The 20,647-nt window shown below is 43.7% G+C and overlaps 2 protein-coding genes across 4 annotated transcripts in view; one reads left to right on the forward strand and one right to left on the reverse strand.

The window, feature by feature from the left end:
• The window catches only part of LOC144693842 (chloride channel protein 2-like), a 597,263-nt gene that overhangs the window by 496,692 nt on the left and 79,924 nt on the right, over nt 1-20,647 (forward strand). For both annotated transcript variants that reach the window (XM_078563927.1, XM_078563929.1), the window contains 2 exons: nt 4,264-4,397; nt 12,985-13,175. In XM_078563927.1, coding sequence (XP_078420053.1) covers nt 4,264-4,397; nt 12,985-13,175 — 325 coding nt within the window. The remainder of the gene's footprint in view (nt 1-4,263; nt 4,398-12,984; nt 13,176-20,647) is intronic.
• Nucleotides 1-20,647, reverse strand: part of LOC144693843 (heat shock protein beta-7-like) — a 566,165-nt gene that overhangs the window by 436,619 nt on the left and 108,899 nt on the right. The gene's annotated exons all lie outside the window — the stretch shown is intronic.

Genomic DNA, 20,647 nt, shown 5'->3' on the forward strand with positions numbered 1-20,647 from the left:
TGACTGCTCCCAGAGGCCCATCGTCAGATTCGGACTTAGCAGGGGCCTCTTCTCCAGCAGTTCTCCGAGATCTTGGCTGTCACTGCCTCCTCCTGCTGTGGACACAGGTCCTAGAGGTGACCACCAAAGTGTGAGGCCCAGCCTAAACTAGATCTGTAACCCACAGAGATGAGTGTCTCTGGGCTGGTGGAGGGTGCAGGTGAATGTTGTGAGGGCTCTACAGGTGAGAATTCATTGTTCTCGTCCTATTCCAAGGGCCTCTGCAGGCCGGGGCTAGGGCTACGTTCAGGTGCGGGGGCTGGCCTCAACCCTTTCCTGCTGGCATCTGTAATGGAAAGAGGAGAGAATGAGTGACTGCATGGGCTGCTCCTGTATTGCACAGAGCCTCACCCTCGGGTTTTGAGATGCAGAGATTAAGCATGCTTCCTCACCGAATGGCTGGGGGAGGCCGACCTCACTGTCGCCACAAGCGCAGTTGCATTCCTCCCCTGCCAGCTCCTGTCCATACTGTATGAGGGGCTGGATTTCGGGCTCCTCCCATCTTCTCCGCCTCGTGCCTGTTGTGCGCTGCCTTCTCCTGCGTAAAGATGGAAGATGTGAGCACTCCTGATGAAGGAGTAGGTCACATGCTGCTAATTCTGTGTCTAGTGAGTAACATTGAGTCCCCAAAGCATGTCCACCATGTGCAAGGCACAAGTGGGGGGGTTTGACGGAATACTGTCCACTTGTTTTGATAAATGTAGCTCCAACAGCATCGAGGAAGCTGGAGACCGTACAGGACGATGCAGGCTGCTTGACTGACACCCCATCCAGCACCCTCAACATTGAGACCCTCCATCGCCAATCCATTAGCAACTGTGTGCCACATGAAAGATGCAGCACTGCTGCTAGTCCCCAGCAGCACCCTCCATCCCCACGAGCTCTCGCAGCTAGAAGGACAAGAACAACAGAGGTATGGCACCAGCAGCATCTGCAAGTTGCCCTCTATGCCAATTGTGCCCTCAGTGTGGCCGGGTCAGCAACCCACAGTTGCCTCCCTCCCAGCAAACCACATGGACTGCAGTGGGGCTATGAGGCAGCACCCCAGCACCTTAATGAAGGACTTTTATGCATGGGCAGCACAGATGCTGGCCTTGCCCTTGAGGCCCACATCCCAGTACCCATTCAGTGAGGTGACTATGGGGAGCAGAAAGTTCACTTCCTGGTGACGTGAATTAGGTCATTCATTCACTTTCTGCACTGCCGGGCAATCCTCCTCAATTGAGATGTGGCATTGACCACCCTGGTGACCTCCTCCAGGCAGGTGTGAGGTGTGGTGAGACGGGTAGGCCTCTTCCTCCCATCCCTCTGAAAGAGGTCGTCCCTCCTGTCCTCCACGGCCTGCAGTAGAGTCTGTAATGAGGCGTTGCTGAAGCATGGGGCCAGTGCCTGCTGCTTCCTGGAGGTCATTTCTGTCTTGCAGAGCACTTGGCGATGCATGAAAGAATGCCCGGGTGCCTTTTAAATATGGTGCCCAGATACGATGGTGGGGTGAGTGACTTGCTGCCCACCCCGCCGCGTGATTCGACGTCCCACAGGACTTAGGGCCGGAGCGGTAAATCGCAGCCTTTTATCTCTGAATAAACAGATAAGGTGGTTTTCCTGGAAAATTACTCTCATTCCTTTGAAGGGAAGTTCAGTCCTATATTTCAGTAAAAGTTGCTCACAAACACGGTCCTTTATTATGTGTTTGGCATGTTTGTAGTGCAGGAATATGGAAAGACCAACTTCAACCTGTGCATTATTCATCACAAGGAAATACCTTTGTTTTCCCTTATTATTGTGGAATATCTTACATTTGCTGTATATTGTATTTTGTAGCTACATTATATAATCTTGAACGTTATCTAGTCTTTTTTTAAATGCCTATTAAGTCTAGAGAAACTCTATAGCACGAGCAATCCTCAGCATATAATGTTATCCTTCTTCCATAGTTTATTTTTCCAACCTTTTCTGTATTTCACTTTCCCTTGAGTGATCTGTAATCTCTTAGAATCCTTGACATAACTTACACCTTTGAGAACTGTCGGTGAACATTGTGCTGAAAGAATGGCTGTTGCTAAATTCTGGCTGTACGTCACAAACTGATGGATCAGTAGATTAGCCCACATTGCACTGAGACCTGATCTGAGAGAGTTCTATTACATTTTTCCCCATATGTGCTGGGCCATTTCAGACAGCGATCAAGCAAATCAGAAAAAAACATGGGCTGGATTTTTCCTTGTAGATCAGGACTCCGATGTCAGAGTAAAACGGGGGGATCACAATCCCAAACTGTGTGGGAAACAGTCACCTGCTAGTGATTTTCCCCAAATTGGCCAACTACTGGCCAGAGGGCAGGCTTGCCATCCGATTTAGGACATGTGTGGGCTCTCGAAGCTGGAAACCAATAGGTAGCCCTCCAGCTGTGATGAAACTCCAGCCTGCAGTTCAGGTAAGAGAAAGAGAGGATGTGTCTACCTTGAGGTGCCCTCTTTGCAACTTTTAAAGTGTTAAATTAAAAAATAGCCTTACCAGCCGGGCCACCGATGTGGAGAGGGAGCCCGTGACGGAGCGGGCTGTGGCCAGCTCGGCAGGCATGGCCTCAAAGCCTGCCTGGTGCACGAAGCCCCTGGTCTGCCAATGGGAGGCTGCCTCCAGGCAGCTGGCCTAGTTCCCAATGCCTTTGGGGGCCAGCAGGCCAACATTAAAATCCTAGTCAGCTTCTGACAACTGGCTTTAATAGGTCATTAATCTACATCGATTGGCGACCTGCTGCTTTTGGGCAGGTGCCCTTCCAACCCCCATCTTGACCTGAAAATGTAGCTGTTTATCTCCACAGTACTCCTGCTGAGTATTTGCAGCATTTTCTGTTTTATTTCGGATTTCCAGCATCCACAGTATTTTGTTTTGTTTGATTTTTGATTGTCTTCAGGATCTGTTATGTCTGACAGAGTTAGAGTTTTATGATCCCACTTGAATGCATTGAGTGACTAGGCATATCCTGACTGTCAGTAACAGCTGTACCCACAACATAATATGCAAATGAAATACAGAAGCAAAGTGACCCAAATTCTGGGGAAAGGATAATGAACCATCAAAATTTTCAAGGGTAGTAGTAATCCAAAGTTACAATCTTCCAATACAAATGCTTACTCGCGCCATACAGGTGTTTCTTGGTGTGATACTGTCAAACATGCGTTAACCCGTTTAATGTACATCCTGAAAATTATGCTGTGGGATACAAGCCTCCATGTGTTATAAAAACATGTGGGGTAAAAATTAGTCTGAGCCTGTTTACCACACTGTGGTCAGAGGTCAATAAGATGGCGGTGCTCATCTCCTTGGTCAGAGCCTATGATCAAAGAGGATATTTGGCTTTTCCACAGCCAGCAGTTATTACATTGAGATTTGTGGTTTGAGGATTTATAAGAATTAGTCCTCAGGCCTCATCTGAATAATAGGGGTGAGGCTGCTGACATTATCTGTACATACATACAGCCTGCCAGATGGGGGAAATCAAACTTGGGGCTGTCAACAGCAGCAGCATTTGAGGAAAGCCGGGGAAGTGGGGGGTAGGGTGGAGTTGGAGGCAGCTACAGGTGATGGGGTGATTGTAATGCCAGTGGAGTCAGGAAAGCAGGAATCCTGAACGGGTCAGGCCTGACAACCACCCTGCACGTTGGGAACTCATTTTGAAAAGGCTGATCTAACAGGGACCTAATGCAATTTTAGGCGTCTGCCAGGACAGCTGAAAATAGGCCTCTCAAATTCAGCAGTAGGACTAATGCCTGCACCGATTGCACAAAGGCCTGTCACAGTGTTTGAGTGTTGTGCCTAAAAATTGGTTGTAACAGATACTAATTTCCACCCAGTAGGAACATTAGAACAGGAGTAGGACCTTAAATCTCTTGATATCCCTACCTAACAAAAATCTATTGATCTCACTCTTGAAAATTTCAATTGGCCCAGTGTGCACAGTCATTTGGTTGGAGAGAGTTCCCGATTTGTGTGAAGCAATACTTCCTGATTTCACTCCTAAATGGCCTAGTGTTAATTTAAGATTATGCTGTGCTTAAATAATTAAGACGAAATTCAGAAAAACACATTAAAATAATGTGTAATGGGTAATTTCAGTGTCTTAGTTTTGCTCTCACCAGCCATTAACATGCTGAGTCCTATTAACCTCAGAGAGAATACTGTTCTTTACGGATCGTTGTTTATTGAAATACTCTTTTTCTTCAGGAAATATAACATCCGTGTGGAAGATATAATGGTAAGGGACATCCGCTTTGTCATTGTAAACTGCAAGTATAGAGACCTGCAAGATCTCCTTCTCTGCACCAAACTTAAAAACCTTCCTCTTGTTGAGTCAGCAGGTAAGAAGAAGAAAGCCTTTAATAATTTGTGACATAAACTCAGGAATCTCAGCTCTGTATGCTAAAAGGATCGAACTTTATCTAAAGAATATGGTGTTAGGCCAAATTATTTTCTTAAGTGCAAGATTTGATTTGCGTTAACATTCTTTGAAGATGTACAGTTCATCAGTGGGTTCATCATCCATGCTTTTCAATCTGTAAATCACTTTCGTCCAGAATAGATAATGAGGAGACAAAAACAAAGAGACTCTTTTATAGAACAAGATTTTTTATTTTAAGGAAAATGGAGGTCCTTAAGAATTTTTTCTTTTCTTCACTTAGGAAATGTGTACTTTCTGCAAAATCAACTTCTAATTTATTTTTTATGGTATAGTGCCACAAATCTATGCTACAGATCTGCATGCATATTTATTATGGGGTGTTAACTTTTGGTGACAGTATGTTATGTGACTGAATGCCTGTGGTACCACCTCATGTATAGTGTGTATAATGGGCTGCAGATCCAACATTGCACATTCTACACTATCACCGATAGCTAAAATTACCCCTATGGGTAAAACTGTAATACTTCTATTTGCTGGCTTCACCAAATGTGTTCAATTCTGTCAACATGCAGCTCTTTTAGCATCAGAAAGCGTAATTGAAATTTCCATTTATGCATTTTATGATATTTTTTAAGTTAAGTTTATTTTTATTTTTATTTAGTCCAGTTTAGCTGCTCAATAGTAGGAGCTAATTAAAGTTGTTTGTTTGGTGCCTTAACTGTGGGCCAGACTGAACGAGCAATAGGTAGTTAATTGGTTACAAGAGAGGTGTGATTAGCTGTTCTCTGGCTTTCTTCTTCTGTGGCAGTTTGAGTTATTGTGATAATTAAAGTGGCATAAATTTGAAGCAAGTTGCAAGAGCTCAATTTCGAACTGCAAGAAGCCGGGGTGGGGGGGCAAAGTTTAGCCTCAGTGGGACTTCAACCTTGAGCTACAGTATTTGTTTTCCTTAATTAATGGTTGTGCAAAGTGAGTAAGAGGAGTATGATTCTTGTGAGTGTGGTGCTTGTGTGGGTTCAGGCTATTTTTTGAATACAAATGGCAGTGCAGAACCATTCTGGAGCATGATATATCCTCAGTGCATCCAGGGACATCAAAATTGTATTTTTCCTGTTATTCTGGAGCAGACTAGCAACAGGGAGGTTGAGGAGTTTCGAAAGTATACTCACTGAAATGAGGTCATCCAAGAAGACTCAGGCATAGAAAGATAAGTCAGCCAAAGAGCAGGAGAAAAAGACCAGGAGTGCCTGAGTTAGTGGAATTGTTCAGTAGAGGCTTATATGAGGTGGGCAGTGACAGCAACTCAGAAGGGTAGTGATGAGATAACACTGGAGCAAAGAATTTAGGCTTTCCTTGCACAGTTTAATCAAGGACAGCTAGCAGAGATTTGTTAAGGACTCTTTGCAATTGACAAATTTAATTACAACTTTTGAAGCAGTGGCTGATTAGATAAAATAATTGTATGAGAATGAGAGTTTTCTGAGGACATCCAAGAAAATACCTCACAAGAGGCAAATAAAATCAGGCATTAGTGAAAGGAAATGTAGCACCATGAATAGAAGGTTGATTAACAGACTGGAATAAGAATTAAGAATGTTGTTTGGATTGTTCAAGGGTTGGAAATTATATACCCTGGGGTCAGTGATGGATTCACTTTTGTTCTTTTTATAAAAATAATTTGAACTAATTTGAACTAATTATGGGCCTCAGATTCTCAACACTTGTTAACAGCACAAAAGTAAGGAATTTGGCAAATAGCAAGGAAGACTTCAGCTCAATATAGTCAGTGTGCAGATTGAGTAGATAGGTGGCAGTTGCCATTTAATGTGCGTAAGTGTGAAGTAAGAAATTTTGGGATTGAAAAAGCAAGGAATAAAAGTATCTACTTAATAGAAAAACCTGGATGGAGAGAGAGAGCATGGGGTGTAAACACATGTAAAAATGTAAGAACATGTAGATAAAGCCATTAAACATTTTGGGCTTTCTAAATAGTGACATAGAGTTTAAGAGTAAAGCTGAAATTTTAAACTCATGCAGAAAACTTGTTAGGCCACAGACTATTGTGTGCAATTTTTGGCACCTCATTACAGAAAAGAAATTAATGGCATAGGATATGTCTGACATTGCTTTACCAAGGTGATGCCAAGAAAGGAAAACTATGGGGTGAATTTTACACACCCCGGCTGGAGTATTTGAAGACACATAAAATAAAATGGGTGGCCAGCTCACCACCTTCCCGCTCACCCCCACGAGGCGGGTAAGACATCAGGCAGCCTGCCTGCCCTTAGGCCTATTGAGGCCCTTGAGTGGACAACTAACTGCCACCTAAGGACTTCATTTTACCTCTGTTGGTATAATACGTGTGGCTGGGGAAGGCAGGCAACCAGCTCAGCAGGTTTCACTGCTTAAGCTAAAGGGGGGAAGGAAGGGGGGCACCTCCTTTGCGGGGTCCCTGTGCCCATCAGTAAAACCTGACCTCCCCACCTCGCACCCCCACCCCCCACCAACCCCTCGCTGGGGTCTCCAATCCCTGCCCAACCAAAAAGCCCAGACTTACCTTCAAGCTGGGTATCCATGTTCTTTCTTCCTGGGGACTACTTGCCTCTGGCAATGCTGGAACTTCAGAGCTGTGGCCAGTCTGATTGGCTAGCAGCTCTCGGGGACAGGATTTCTTGTCTCTGAGAAGCACAATTCCCACACTCACCCTATTAAAGTCCCCCCCCACCACCCCAAGCGTATTATCACTGTGGGGCAGCCGGATTTGAAGTCAGCGAGGTCCTGAGTCACATTTTGACCGGATGGGGTGGGTGCGAGGGATACACCTCCTGTAAAATTTGCCCCTACAATTGAGAGACTTGAGATACCAAAGCCTTTATTTTAACCAGGAGTGGGAATCAGCCAGTTGGTCAGAGGGTGGTAGTCATGGGAGTGAAGAAAGTCAAATCGCCCTAGGCTTGGCAGCATGAGGCCCAGTCAGCTTTAACGTCCAGGACTCATCGGCACGTGGGAAGTGATTGCCATCCAACGGACAGGGCTGAAATTCTGGGCAGCAGGATGTCGCCAGGAACTGTCGCTGGCACTAAAGTAAGCTACAGGCTGGGGGTTCCCTATCGGGCTGAAGGAACACTCCTGCTTCTCTTAACTCTACAAGCAAATTTTTTTTTTTTAAGTTTCCTGTTGTGCCCTGTTCTGGTCCCGGAGCATCGGCCCACTGTCTGATAAGCCACAATGACATCATTGGATCCCATTTTGCATAGTTAAAGAAGGATCCTACCAACTTCAGGTGGACACCCTTGCTACCTGTTAGAAGAGCAGGCTAAAACTGAAGCCAGCTGAACCCATGCAATTGGCAGGAAGTCACCCAACCAATTTTAATGGCTGCCTGACCGCCCAGTTCCTCTGGCAGGGAGAGTGAAAATAGCCCCTTAGGACTATTCCCAGAGAATGCTAAGAGAAGATGTAATAGAGATCTTTAAAATTACAATGGTTTTCCATAGTGGTAGGGAAATACTTTTCCTCTGGTTGGGGAGCCAGTGATGAGAGGTCATCAGTTTAAGATTAAGTGCAGAGCCAAAAATATATGTGCAGCACTGGAAAGAGGTAATTCAATGAGGTAAAAGGGGCTTTAGTCCAAATTACTGTATTGATTTTTAAGATTCTCTGCTTCATGGATTAAAGTCTTGAGTACAGAAAGGTTCTTAATTTGGTTGCATTTTAAACAGGAAACAATGATTACTGCAGAAGTGCATGCAGTTTGTACTTTAGGTGCAATGCTTCTGGTACATATGTAAAAGATTGTAATGAACTTGGGCACTATAGTTATATTTTATACTTCAGCTTGTTAAGCAAATGTGGAAAGAAAATGTATGCTCCATCTTGTTTTCTTCCTCCTGTTGTAAATGTTTATTCTATTCTTACTGGCCTAGATTTTCCAATTGGCATTAATTTAACATCAGAATTAACTCACTTGAATTAAATGGGTTTGCACTAGACAGAAAATAACATTGATCGGGAAATCTGTTCTTTCTGCACTTGCCTCTGACTTTTCCCTGTAAGTACTGCACTCAGTGTTTGCTTTTACCTCCATGCACCCTCGGGTTTTCAATCTTTTCTCCTCTTTTTATTCTCCCTTTGCCCTCTCCTGTTGTATTTTAGGTTTTCTTGTTTTTCACCATTGTACCTATGCGTTTTATATCTACTCTCCCCCTTTTTCCTGAGTCAGGCCTGGCACCGCTGCTTAGTTTTCCAATTGTCTGTTGTACAGATTGTATACGAATATATAAATCTGCCATTCTGTAGTCTTTAGAATTTGGCATCAATTTGTGTTGTTTGTATGGTAAGCTGTGTGTTCAGAATGGTGCAAACACTGATCTGCAGTATTTCCAAAGCAGCTTCAATTCAATTTGCTAAAGCAAAATAATGCAGATGCTGGAAATGTGAAATGAAAATGGAAAATGCTGGAAATACTCCAGCAGGACATGACAGTCAGCATCTGTGGAAAGAAAAACAGAGTTAACATGGGGAATTTTAATTGGGGGGGTGTGGGGGGAATGGACAACAGTGCATGAGAGGGGTGAAAACATCTAATGGTCTTGGCGTGTCAGACGCCTTACATGACCCTGCTGGTGAACATTTAACCGGTACAAGTTTGAAGGAGTGTGGGAAACCCCCATGTGACAAGTGGGTCAGCGATTTGCAAGTACAAAATGGCAATTTAAAAAGATTTAATCCTGCGTTCTGGCTTTAACTGTCAGTGCATGGCTTTCCGGAGATGTCTGAAACTCGCCAGATTCAATGAGGCGGGAGTACAGCAGGGATTAATGGGACTGTGGAATTGGCAGGCTGGAAAACCTTTCAATACTGAACTAGGAGAACTGCTTCTTGTCCTGAGAGTGCACTTTCACTGCGTTGGAGGTGATTTACAATAGTTTGGAGGTCATTTCTGCTAATTTGGTCTTTTTAAATTTTGACCTGCACTCCCTCCTGTCAACCTTCATAGCAACATGAGAGCAGCTTACACAGTTCTACCTTGGACCTCTGATAAGGAAAAATAGGAGCTGCAACACCTACAGCAACAGCCATAAGAATAAAGCCAGCAGGAGCAGCAGCTGCCTTCTCAAACAACTGTCACTCCGCACAATAGCGACGATGAACTCAGAGCTCCAACTCAAAGGAGGTGATATATTCATCACAGGGTACATAGACAGAGGATCAGTTTTCCAGACATGAGTGAGAATCATTGCTTCAGGAGATTCAGATGTTTTTGGCAGGTCATTGCTGACACCTACAGCCTCCTGGAACATGACATCTAGCCTAGTGGACCTAGAGATAGGCTGCTCATCCCTCTACTCTGACTGCTGAGGTGCCCATGGCTGATGTTCTCTAGGTCTGGGATCCACAAACGCTCTGCCAAAGACTGACCCACATGCAGTCAGGCAGGGGCAGACTCAAACGTTGGGACAGGAGGCAGCATGTGGAGCTCTTACTGGGAGAGGCAAAGGAAGGGGGAGTTAAAGTCCCTTATTATCTCTCTCTCCCTCTCATGGCCCATCTACACTTCCCTTCTGGCTAGGAGCTGGAGAGCACTTTGCTGCAGTTCAATGAGGCACTGAATGATGAACACACGACTTTTTTCCATCCTGTTTAAAGTGGCAGGTTGAAGATGGAGTGTGAGCCAGTATGCACTCGGTTGTCTGCTATAGCTGATGTCCCATGTAATTGTCCACACTTTCCATGGCGGTGGACATCAGCACAAAAGTCTGTGATATCATGGCACTCATACTGGAGACACCTCCAATCTTGCTCCAGTGCCACACAATGCCTCTAGAAATGCTGACTGAACCTCCCTCACTTTCTGCTGCTGTTCCAGCATTGTCCTCTTTTTGGATGACCCCCAAGGCTCAGCAACTGCACCCGGGAGTGTCCTGCACCCTCTGACAGGGGCTCTGCACTGTTGTCCCTGTCTCCAGCAGCTGCTCCTGCTCATCTGTGACATGTGGCTCACCATGTGACAACCTGTCTTGGAGGCGCCACTGAGGAGTGTGTGTTTGATCTGGTGGCGAGTGCGGGTGAGCTGTGTGATAGTGCTTCCTCAGAGTGCGTGATCTCCTCTGCGGGGTCGTTGGCCTCCAGCCACAACAGCTTCAGTGTGACACACGAAGTGCCTGTGGGTGATGAAAGAGATGAGCTGTGCAGATCATTGTGCAGATGATGATATTTCAGTTACTGGTGATACCAATTCAATGAGTGAGTGCAGTGCGCCATGTGGCATCTAATTCTGGCACCAGGTAGTTGGGACACCTCCAGTTCTCCATCTCCAATGGCCACGTACTCTGCCACTCTGCAGATATCATGGCCTCATCTTCTACAGCAGTCAGGCTGCCAGCCGCAGGAGGGACGAGCGCCCCCACCCCACCCCAGCCCACCCCACGGTCCCCCAGATCTGTCTCTCCCTGGTGTTCTGCGCTCTCTTACCCTATAAGGAGAGAAAGCAGAGGTTCTGTTTGTGAGAAGTGGAATGTTTTGAGAGGATGGATGGCTAGCATTTGTGGAGGGTGACTGTGGAGGATGGGTGTGAGATGACAAATGAGGATGAGTGTCAGTGGTGGCTGTTCAGATGGGTATGTGAGGAAGTGCCTTGAGAGAGGGGAATGGGTGGAGCTGCAAGATACCCTGGTCTGAGGAATGTTGTGTAGGAGAACGATGGGGGAGTTAGAGTGAGGGGGTTGGCACTTGAATGCAGGCTCACCTTTCCTGCCTTGACAACGTATCTTGCAGCAATGTATTGATGTTCATTTTCTTCATAGGATGTGAGTATCACTGGCAAGGCCAGCATTTACTGCCCATTCCTAATTCCTCTTAAGAAGGTGGTAGTGAGCTGCCATCTTCTCAAAGGAAGTTGGTGATGGAAAATAAATGGTGACTTTGCCAGTGATACTCACATCTCATGAATTAATAAAACAAAACATGGATACAGTTCCAGCTGCTGACCTCCTGAGCCTCTTCCAGCCACACCTGCTTGGCTTCAGAAGCTGTTTCTTCCTCCTGTCTGCTGGGAAGAATGTCTCTCTGTAGACCCTTACAGACTGCAACATGGCTTCCAGTGATGCCTCAGAGAACCAGGGGCAGCCTTCCCACATTGAGACTCCATCATTGCACTTGCTTTCTCTGTCCTGACTGTCCTATAATTGATGCATTCTAACCCTTGCTGGGGTCTCCTTAAATATAGAGTCTTTAACTATCAGGTGAGGGTTTTCATCATGCCTGTCTGCTCCAATTGGTCAGGAAAACAGGAGGCGGGATGCTAATTACATGGCTGACTTAAAGGCCATGAGAAAACCCACTCCGGTAACTTTTGGGTTCCTGACCCACTGCCGCCCTCACCTCAGATGTTGAAATTCTGCCCTGTGTTTCAGGTATTTATCTGCTGAGTATTTCCAGCATTTTCAATTCAATTTGGTAATGGTAATTAGCCATAGTCCACAGAAGACCATAGGCATCTCTCTACCTTAGAGAGAGACAATTGGTTAGATATAGTTTGATTGGCTACACTCCTCAAAGCTGGGACAAGGTGAGGAGGCAGGCTTCCATGAACTACCTGGTGCAGGATTGAGCCCAACCTTTTGGCATCATTCTGCATCACACTCGCGTTATCTAGCCACTTAACCAACTGGCGATTGTCTCGTGCAATTGATATTGTGTTTCCATGTAAATTCATCTTAAGGTTCTTGCAAGGTTCTTTTGATGAAGAGAGAAACCTTTAAATTATTCAGAAGAACAGCAAGTTTTGAACACTAGTAGTTAACTTGATAAATCACTGTTGGTGCTGTTTTAGGAGGTAAACAAGCTGATCTACTGATGAGTGTAAATTAAACTGTTCCTTACCACTGCAAGTTGCCAATTTAAGCACTCTTAAAAAGTGCATTGATTAATAAACTTTGTGTTCCAAAATAAAACAGGTGGCTATGCTGCTTCCAACACCTGCATTTTGCATTATTTTCGTCACAATGAAAGAGCCCATACTTATCTTTGGAAGGTGCACATTATGTAGAGTCAGTGTTCCTGTGTTTTTCAATGTGCTACAATGATTTGTACAGTATAAGGTTTATGTTGTAATCTTATTACAGTGTAAGATTTATCCAGCTGGTAAATAGTCTTACAATTGAACAATGTAACACTTGGTAAATATTCTGTGCCTTAAAATGTTTGTTTTTTTTCATTCTGAATATGGTATGCTCTAAATTACAGTGGAATTCAAGTGCAACCCTCTTCATATAAAATCTTTAAACTTTGAACACACTGGTTGTTAAAATGACCTCTGTTTTCTTGGATATTGGTTTTTCTTGTCTATCTGCTGAATTATGATGGTAAAGCAAATATGGAAACATGGAAGCAGGTGAGTATAGATGACAGGTTGTAACAAGCGTAGGCTACTGAAGCTAATTGAGAGTGTTTCTGTAATGAATTTACAGGCTGATATTCTTGGTGCTGACATTATAGTCTTTAAATGTCTAACAAACTGTTTGGATTGGTTTTGCCTCTAGATTCCATGATCCTGCTGGGCTCCATTGAAAGAAGTCAGCTGCAAACTCTTATTGATAATCAGTTGAGTCGACAGCAGAGGATGGACTACCTTAAGGAGAAAGCTCAGACCGAGAAGAAGGTGGATGCTGACAGTCACAGAATTATTGATGAAGGAAGTAAAGATGCTCATGATTCTGGGGTCAGATTTGAGGTGAGGATTTGGAGCAGAAATAAAGAACCCTTTTGATCACTAAATACGTAATGCACGTAGTACCAATCTATTTATATCTGGATCTCAAATGCACTGTTTAATTTTAATAAATAAGAAAAAAAGGCTAGCACTCATATAGCATGTTTCATGGCCATAGAATGTCCCAAAGCAATTTACCACCAATGAAGTATTTTTGAAGTAGTCCTCCTTGGTTTCAACCTCCATCTCAACTCATTATGCTCTCTCTCCTCTGAATTCACTCTCCTCATATCCTCCCTAAATTGCTCCCTCCATGTAAAATCTCCAACCCTTATTCACAGCCCCACCCCCTTGACCTTGCTACCTCTCATGGTCCTGCTAGGCCCATCGTATCAATTACAGATAAGGCCATCACTAATCATTTAGTTGTATTATTTTCTACCCACATTCCCTTTCTGTGTCCCAACCCTACCTCCTACTGTATCTGCCTCTGGAGAAAACTGTCCCCCAATTCACTTACAATCGCACTTTCAAAATGCTAACTATCTAGCCTTTAGCCCTCCGTTCTTTATGACATTTCTGCAGATACTGATTTGCTCAACCATCCCCCTCACCTCCACCTTTGACGCTATGACCCCCCAATAAAACCATGGCCTGGCCGTTCCCCCGATACAGCCCTCATCTTTGCTCCCTTAAGGGATGCAGACTTGTAAGATATGAACCAGAATTTTTTGTCGCCTGAGCAGGCGCGCGCCCAACCCGACAGAGCATGCAATCACGCAAGAAGACATCAGGCGCGAATCCTGATGTCATCGCGCACTCTTGCTTGACAGAGACGTGTGACTGTCAGAAGCACACACGCCGACCATCAAGCAGGCAATTAACCTCGTTAAGGAGTCACTTAAAAGCGATTTTACATGGCCCCGTCCACTTTTACGGTTGGCGGATGCGCCAATTGGCCTGGTGAGATTCATGTTTTTGCTACAACCTCGATCCAGGGCGGGATGAAATGTCCGGGGTGAAATATAATTTTAAAAGATGCCTGGTGACTGAGGTTTTTTTTTGAGTTCTGCTGTCAGATGCTTGGATGTGCTGCATAGTCACAGTTTGCTGCATTTTTTTCTTCTCATTTAATCTGTGCAGGTCTGCAGCTCTCTGAGGCAGCTCCGCAGCAGCTGTCTGTGTTCAGGGAACTCATTAGAAGCACCCAGCCTCACTTTTCTCGGCGTCTGCCCTCTTCCCGCTGCCCCGCGGTAGCGCCGAGCCTCTCTCGGTGCGCGTTTCACGCTGGCTGCCCGTTAATTGGCCAGCCTGTGTGAAATTGCGTTTGGGGGCTGATCGCATCCGCTTCTGGGCCTGCCGATTGCATGCGCCCGACGAGTGCAAGATTCAGGCCATGGTGAACAACTGGTTTAGTCATTCACCGCCAGAGCTGGCTGAGCCACATAAAACAGGTCTTGCTCTTGTCTGCTAAAACTACTCACTATTCCAGGATCATTCTGGAATCCCAGTTTCTTTTCTCTACTGCAAACTGTCTTCTTAAACCCAACTTCCCAATTCCCTCCAGCCTCACCTCCAACAGTAATTGCAAGGAGTTCATGGAATTCTTTCTCACCAAGACTATCCTATTAGCTACCTCTGTTATGCTCCCTCCCTTCCATTAGCCCAGTGGGGTAGGTTTCCTCTAAGCACCTCCCTGCCCTAGCCCTGAACTCACATCTTTCACTAGTTTCTTTCATATCTCCCCTCATGCCTTCTCCAAGCTCATCTTGTAGAGATCGACCTTGTGTTCACTCAACCCCATTCCCATTAAACTGCTGATCACCCAACTTCTACTCCTGGTCTTCATGTCAGTTGATATTGTGAAAAGTTGTCTATCATCTTTGTCATGTCCTTCTCTCCTTTAGCCCTCCCATCATCACCCCTCTCCTCAAAAGCAGCCCCTGACCCAACTGAACTGTCCTTACAAACTATCGTCCCATCTTCAAACTCCCTTGCCTCTCCGAAGCCCTTCAACTTGTCACCTCCCAAATCCATGCCGATCTTTCCTGGACCCTCAGGCCGGAATCCCTCCAATCAGGTTTCCACCCACAGTACCAAATGGCTCTTATCAAAGTCACAAACAACACCCTATGTCACTGTGAGAGAGGCACACTTTCCCTTCTCATTTTTCTCAACCTGTCTGCAGCCAATGACATGATTGATCACACCATCTTTCTCCAGTGCCTCTAGGCTATTATCCAACTGGGTGAGACTGCTCTCACTTGGTTCCATTCTTATCTATCTAAACGTAGCCTGAGAATCACTTGAATGGCTTCTCATCCTGCAGCCACTCTCTTACCTCTTGTGTCCCCCAAGGATCTATCCTTGGCCCCCTACTATATCTCATCTACATGCTGCCCCTCGGCAATCTCATTCTAAAGCCCAGCAATAGTTTTCACATGGACGCTGACAACACCCACCTCTGCCTCACCACCGCCTCCACTGTTGCAAAATTATCAGACTGCTTATCCAACATCCAGTCCTGGATTAACAGAAACTTCTTCCAGTTAAATATTAGGAAGAGTGAAGCCATTGTTTTTGATCCCCGCTCAAAACTCCATTCCCTAGGTATGGACTCCATCCCTCTCACAACAACAGCCTAAGATTAAACCAATTTGTTCACAACCTTGGTGCCATATTTGACTCCAAGATGAGATTCATCATATCTGTGCCACATATTCACCACATCAATATCATTACCAGGACCGCGTATTTCCACCTGCATAACATTGCCCGACTTTGCTCCTGCCTCAGCACATCTGCTGCTGAAACCCTTCCCTTCCTAACAGAACTGTGTATCTACACCAGATAGACTGCAGCAGTTCAAGAAGGCAGCTCACCACCACCTTCTCCAGGGAACTTAGAGATGTGGAAAAAATGTTGGCTTTGTTAGCAGCACTCACATCCCATGGAAGGATTAAAAAAATCCCAATCACTTATCACCACTGTGCTCGCTGACCAATATTGGTTCCCAGTCAAGCAATGTCTTCATTTTAAAATTCTCATCCTTGTTTTCAAATCCCTCCTTGGCCTCACCTCTTCCTATCTCAGGAATTTCCTCCAGCCTCACAACCCCTCTGAGACTTACCTAATTCTGACCTCGACCTGATTTTAATCGCTCCGCCATTGGTAGCCGTGCCTTCAGTTGCCTGACCGCTAAGCTCCCTACACATCTCTGTTTCTGTATCTTGCGTTCCTCCTTTAAGGCACTCCTTAAAACCTTTTTTGAATAAAAGGTCATCTCACCCAAAATCTCCTCATGTGGCTGGGTGTCATATTTTGTTTTATAATGCTCCTGTGAAGCACCTTGGGGTGGTTATTTTTATATCAAAAGGTACTATGTAAATACAAGTTGTTGTTGTTACTATTGTAATGTGGAAAATGCAGCAGCCCATTTGCACACAGCAACCTTCCACAAACAGCAATGTGATGATGACCAGATAATCCGTTTTTGTGATGTTGATTGAAGGGTAAATATTAGGCAGGTTAGCTGCTCTTCTTCAAAGTTGTGTCGTGAGCCCATTTGCACCCACCTGAGAGCGGACAAGGCCTCACATGAAAAACGGCACCTCTGACAATGCAGCTTTGCCCCAGTACAGCACTGGAGTGTCAACCTAGATTTTAATGCTCAAATCTCTGGAACCAACAACCTAGAATAATTAGCGTGCAGAGGGCCACAAATGGAGCTATAGCAGATGCTATTTTGACCATAAAAGTTTCACCGTCAGTGTTTATGCAGTAAACTGCTAAGGCGGGGAACCAATGGAAATGAAAGTTAGCTGAGCCCTATAACACGGTGGTCACTCTCTAACACCATGAGATTTATGCCCAGACAGCAGATTAAAAATGTGCCTCAATGTGTTTTTATGGTTCATCTTTGGAGGTTGAATTTTTAATTCTTGCCAAAAAAAATCTCTTCATAAGGGATGAGCAGGGAATTTCAAGCCTAATTCGATTGGAGTAGACCTTTCTGAAAGTGTATGTGAGTTGGAACAAGAACATTGGTTACCCAGCCTTGGGTTTTACACATGGTTTAATGATAGCAGACTTGCCCCTGAGGCAAAAGTTTGAGTTTAAACATCATTTCAAGAGACTTGAGATCATCTTGAATGACATTCCAGTGCAGTCTCCTGAGTGAGATATTACACTGAGGTCATGTCTGCCTTCTTGGTTGAATGTAAAAAGAACACATTCGAAGAAAAACAAGTGAATTCTCCCAGTCTTTTGGCCAACATTTATCCCTCAATCAACATCAGTAAAATGGATTATTTAGTCATTTTATCTTTTGTCCGTTTGTGGGACCTTGCTATGCACAACTTGGCTGCCGTACTTCCCTGCATTACAACAGTGACTATACTTCAAAAAGTACTTCATTGAAAGGGGCATGTTAGTTGGAACAGTTTTCCCATTTTGATATATTTTCTACATCAGATGTTGCTGAACCCAAAATCTCACACCTCCATCATGGTGGGTGTTGTTGCTGAGAATAGACTGTCAGTTTCTCTACCTTGCCCTTAATATTCTATTCCACCCACACTCCCAGGAAACTATTTTATTAATGTCAGCAAATTTCTTTACTTGGAGGGAAGTATTACTATCAGATAAAACTATTGTGGAATTGGGAAGCAATTGGACTACTCAGTGGAATACCTAACTAAGGAGTTAGGACAAGAAATGCAAATATATTATGTTTAAAAACACCAATACTGTCAGACTTGTAGAATAATTCACTGATGACACTGATAAAGCACTGTAGAAATCGTTATAGTTTGTCATATGACACTAACAGAACTGAAGATTTTATATCTAAGATCTATACACATTCCTTTCATCTGTTGATGGTTCAAGTTTGATCACTAAGCAGTGTATTCCTTGATGGGTTACGAACTGTTTGCCTGATCAGTTTGGCACGAACCAGAAGAAGTTGCATTTCATTTTGACAAAATGGACCTACAGAGCAACCAATGTCACTCGGGTCTCCATTTTATGGTAGTGTCATGAAGCTCCCATTATCCCTTTATTGCTAGAGAGTATCGCTCAAAATAGACTGGCTTTCTTGGTACATTAATCTTGAAAGAAATCATAGTCTATCCACTTCTTTTGGCATTATTGTCGAATACTCTGAAACTGTCGTGAAAATGTATCTTTTCACGGTGTGATCTTCCTAATTCTTTGAATTTAGTTTATTTTCTGCATGGCTTAGCTCCAGCCCCTTTCTTACCATTTCTGACTCTATTTTGAGATGTATGATCATCATTATTTAACACAAGTTAATTTTTCTGTTATAACAGCCTAGCCTACACTATAGGCTGTTTGCTTTGAAAATAAGTGTGGACTAGTTACAAATAAGACTTTTGTTTAAAGTAGCAGCAAGGAAGATTGTATGTCTCTACAAATTCTCCTTGGCTAAATGATAGAAATAGCCTATTATATGCCCAAAATAAACAAGACTGTAGAAGGCATTAACAGTTCAAGTTCTCTCAAAGTTTACTTCATATTATGACCACTGAAGTAAAGGAGCTTAATTTAATTAGCTGTAGAAGACGTTTCAGTGTTATAACCTGGTGAGAAGGGGTAAACTGGCTCCCCTCTATCCAATCTCCCTGGCTGGTCACAGCAAAGATTTAAGTTTCTTTTTCCAAATCAGAATGTATTTAACTATTTAAGCTCTGAGCAAAAATAAGGAGCCAAACAAACAAGATTTTCTTGAGTCAAATAAAGAGCAAACTTATTAACCACTACTATTAATAAAAACGTGATGTCAATCATTCAGCCCTTATACAATCATTCAGGCCCCCACACACACACACACACACACACACATATACACACACACACACACACACACACAGACACAGGTGTCAGAAATAAAGGGAGTTATGGTCCAATTTAAAAAAGGTAAAAGAATATACGGTTAAGTGTCCTTTGATTGTCCTTGAGGTGTAGATTTTAAAATGCTGCAGCCGATTTAGGTTAGTTGGTTCCTTAGATGCAGTCAGATGTAGAAGATGTTGCAAATGCTATGAGATCTCGGTTCACTGGTGGGTTTCTGGTAGAGTTGGCTTCTCCAACCGAGTGACATCCTTATTCCAAAAAAGAGAGAAGGAGAGAGAACAGCCTTCACCCTGTTCCCTCTGCTGAAGACTTTCTTGACACTACCTGTGTCACTTGCCATCTCTCCCAAGTGACTTGCTTTGAAATACTTCATCCATTGTGTGTTTCTAAGAGGTCTTGGATGTGCCTGTCTGTGGTAGCCATTGGCCGGGATTTTCTGGCTCTATCATGGCACGACCCACTGTAGGAGTCTATTGACTTTCGGCGAGACCGGTTGATCCTGACAGTGGGTGGAGCCAGAAGATCCTGCCCATTGCTTCAATATCCAGTACTTGACATTTTTAATGTCTCTTCCTTAGACAGTTATGAGCTTCGATGGATGTCTGGATTATAGGAAATGTCTCTCTCTTCACACTCCCGTGAGGGTGATTTGTTTGTTTCTCACCTTCACCTCGGAATGTGGCCTTGCCTTTTTAGGCAGTTTGATCTGTCTCATTTCAAATTGCAAAATTTCCAGTCAGTTGAAAATTGAAAAATTATATTTTCAAAAAATAAAGAGGCATAGTCTCATGACGTTAGCTATGGAACAATTACTGTACATTATAGTTTTTCTGTTCACCATTATTTAATATATTGTGACAGTAGAAAGTTTTGAGATATGTGTCTTTCTCACTTGCTATGTTGTTGCAACATGTTATAACAATTTGAATTTAACTCCATGGTGATGAGTGCCATTTTTGTTATTTCTGTATTTCTCTCAGATTGGTGAATAGATTAATAAATGAATAATATTTTGAATCAATACCTCTTTCTGCTACCTAGTGTAGTCAAGTCGCTCAAAAGCCAACTCAACACTGCCAAGCAACAATTGCTTAAAGGAAAGCAACTTCCGGTAACATTGAATTGCATTAGATATGCAAGATGAATACCTATAAAATGGGGCTCCTGCTGTAAAATTATATTAGGTCACAAGAATGAATTTACAGATTAATTGGTTTAAAGGGTTATTATTAACATGTGCGTTTCTGAACTGTTATGATGTGGGTGATGTGTGCCAGATGGACCAAATCTACAAGGGAAACTTGACCATGCTCTCACAATGGTTTTATAATTTGTATTTATTACAAGAGGATTTGTGTGCTGAATTCAGAAGTAGTGAGTCCACTAACAACTTTAGATATTTTAAAAATTAAATTAATACATTTATTAACAAAAGAAAAGAATTCAAACACAGACATAAGATTCTAGTTATTTGATATTACAACAAATCCCAAAATTCCTAATTAACCTGACTCCCAACTACACACCCCCTTTAAGGCAACAGTCCAAAAAACTTGTAAATTTAAATAGGCAATCCAGCAAGGTTACCACACGCACCCACTCAACAGTGGAATTCC

This window comes from Cetorhinus maximus, chromosome 19 (assembly GCF_964194155.1).
Source record: "Cetorhinus maximus chromosome 19, sCetMax3.hap1.1, whole genome shotgun sequence".
Lineage (NCBI taxonomy): Eukaryota > Metazoa > Chordata > Chondrichthyes > Lamniformes > Cetorhinidae > Cetorhinus > Cetorhinus maximus.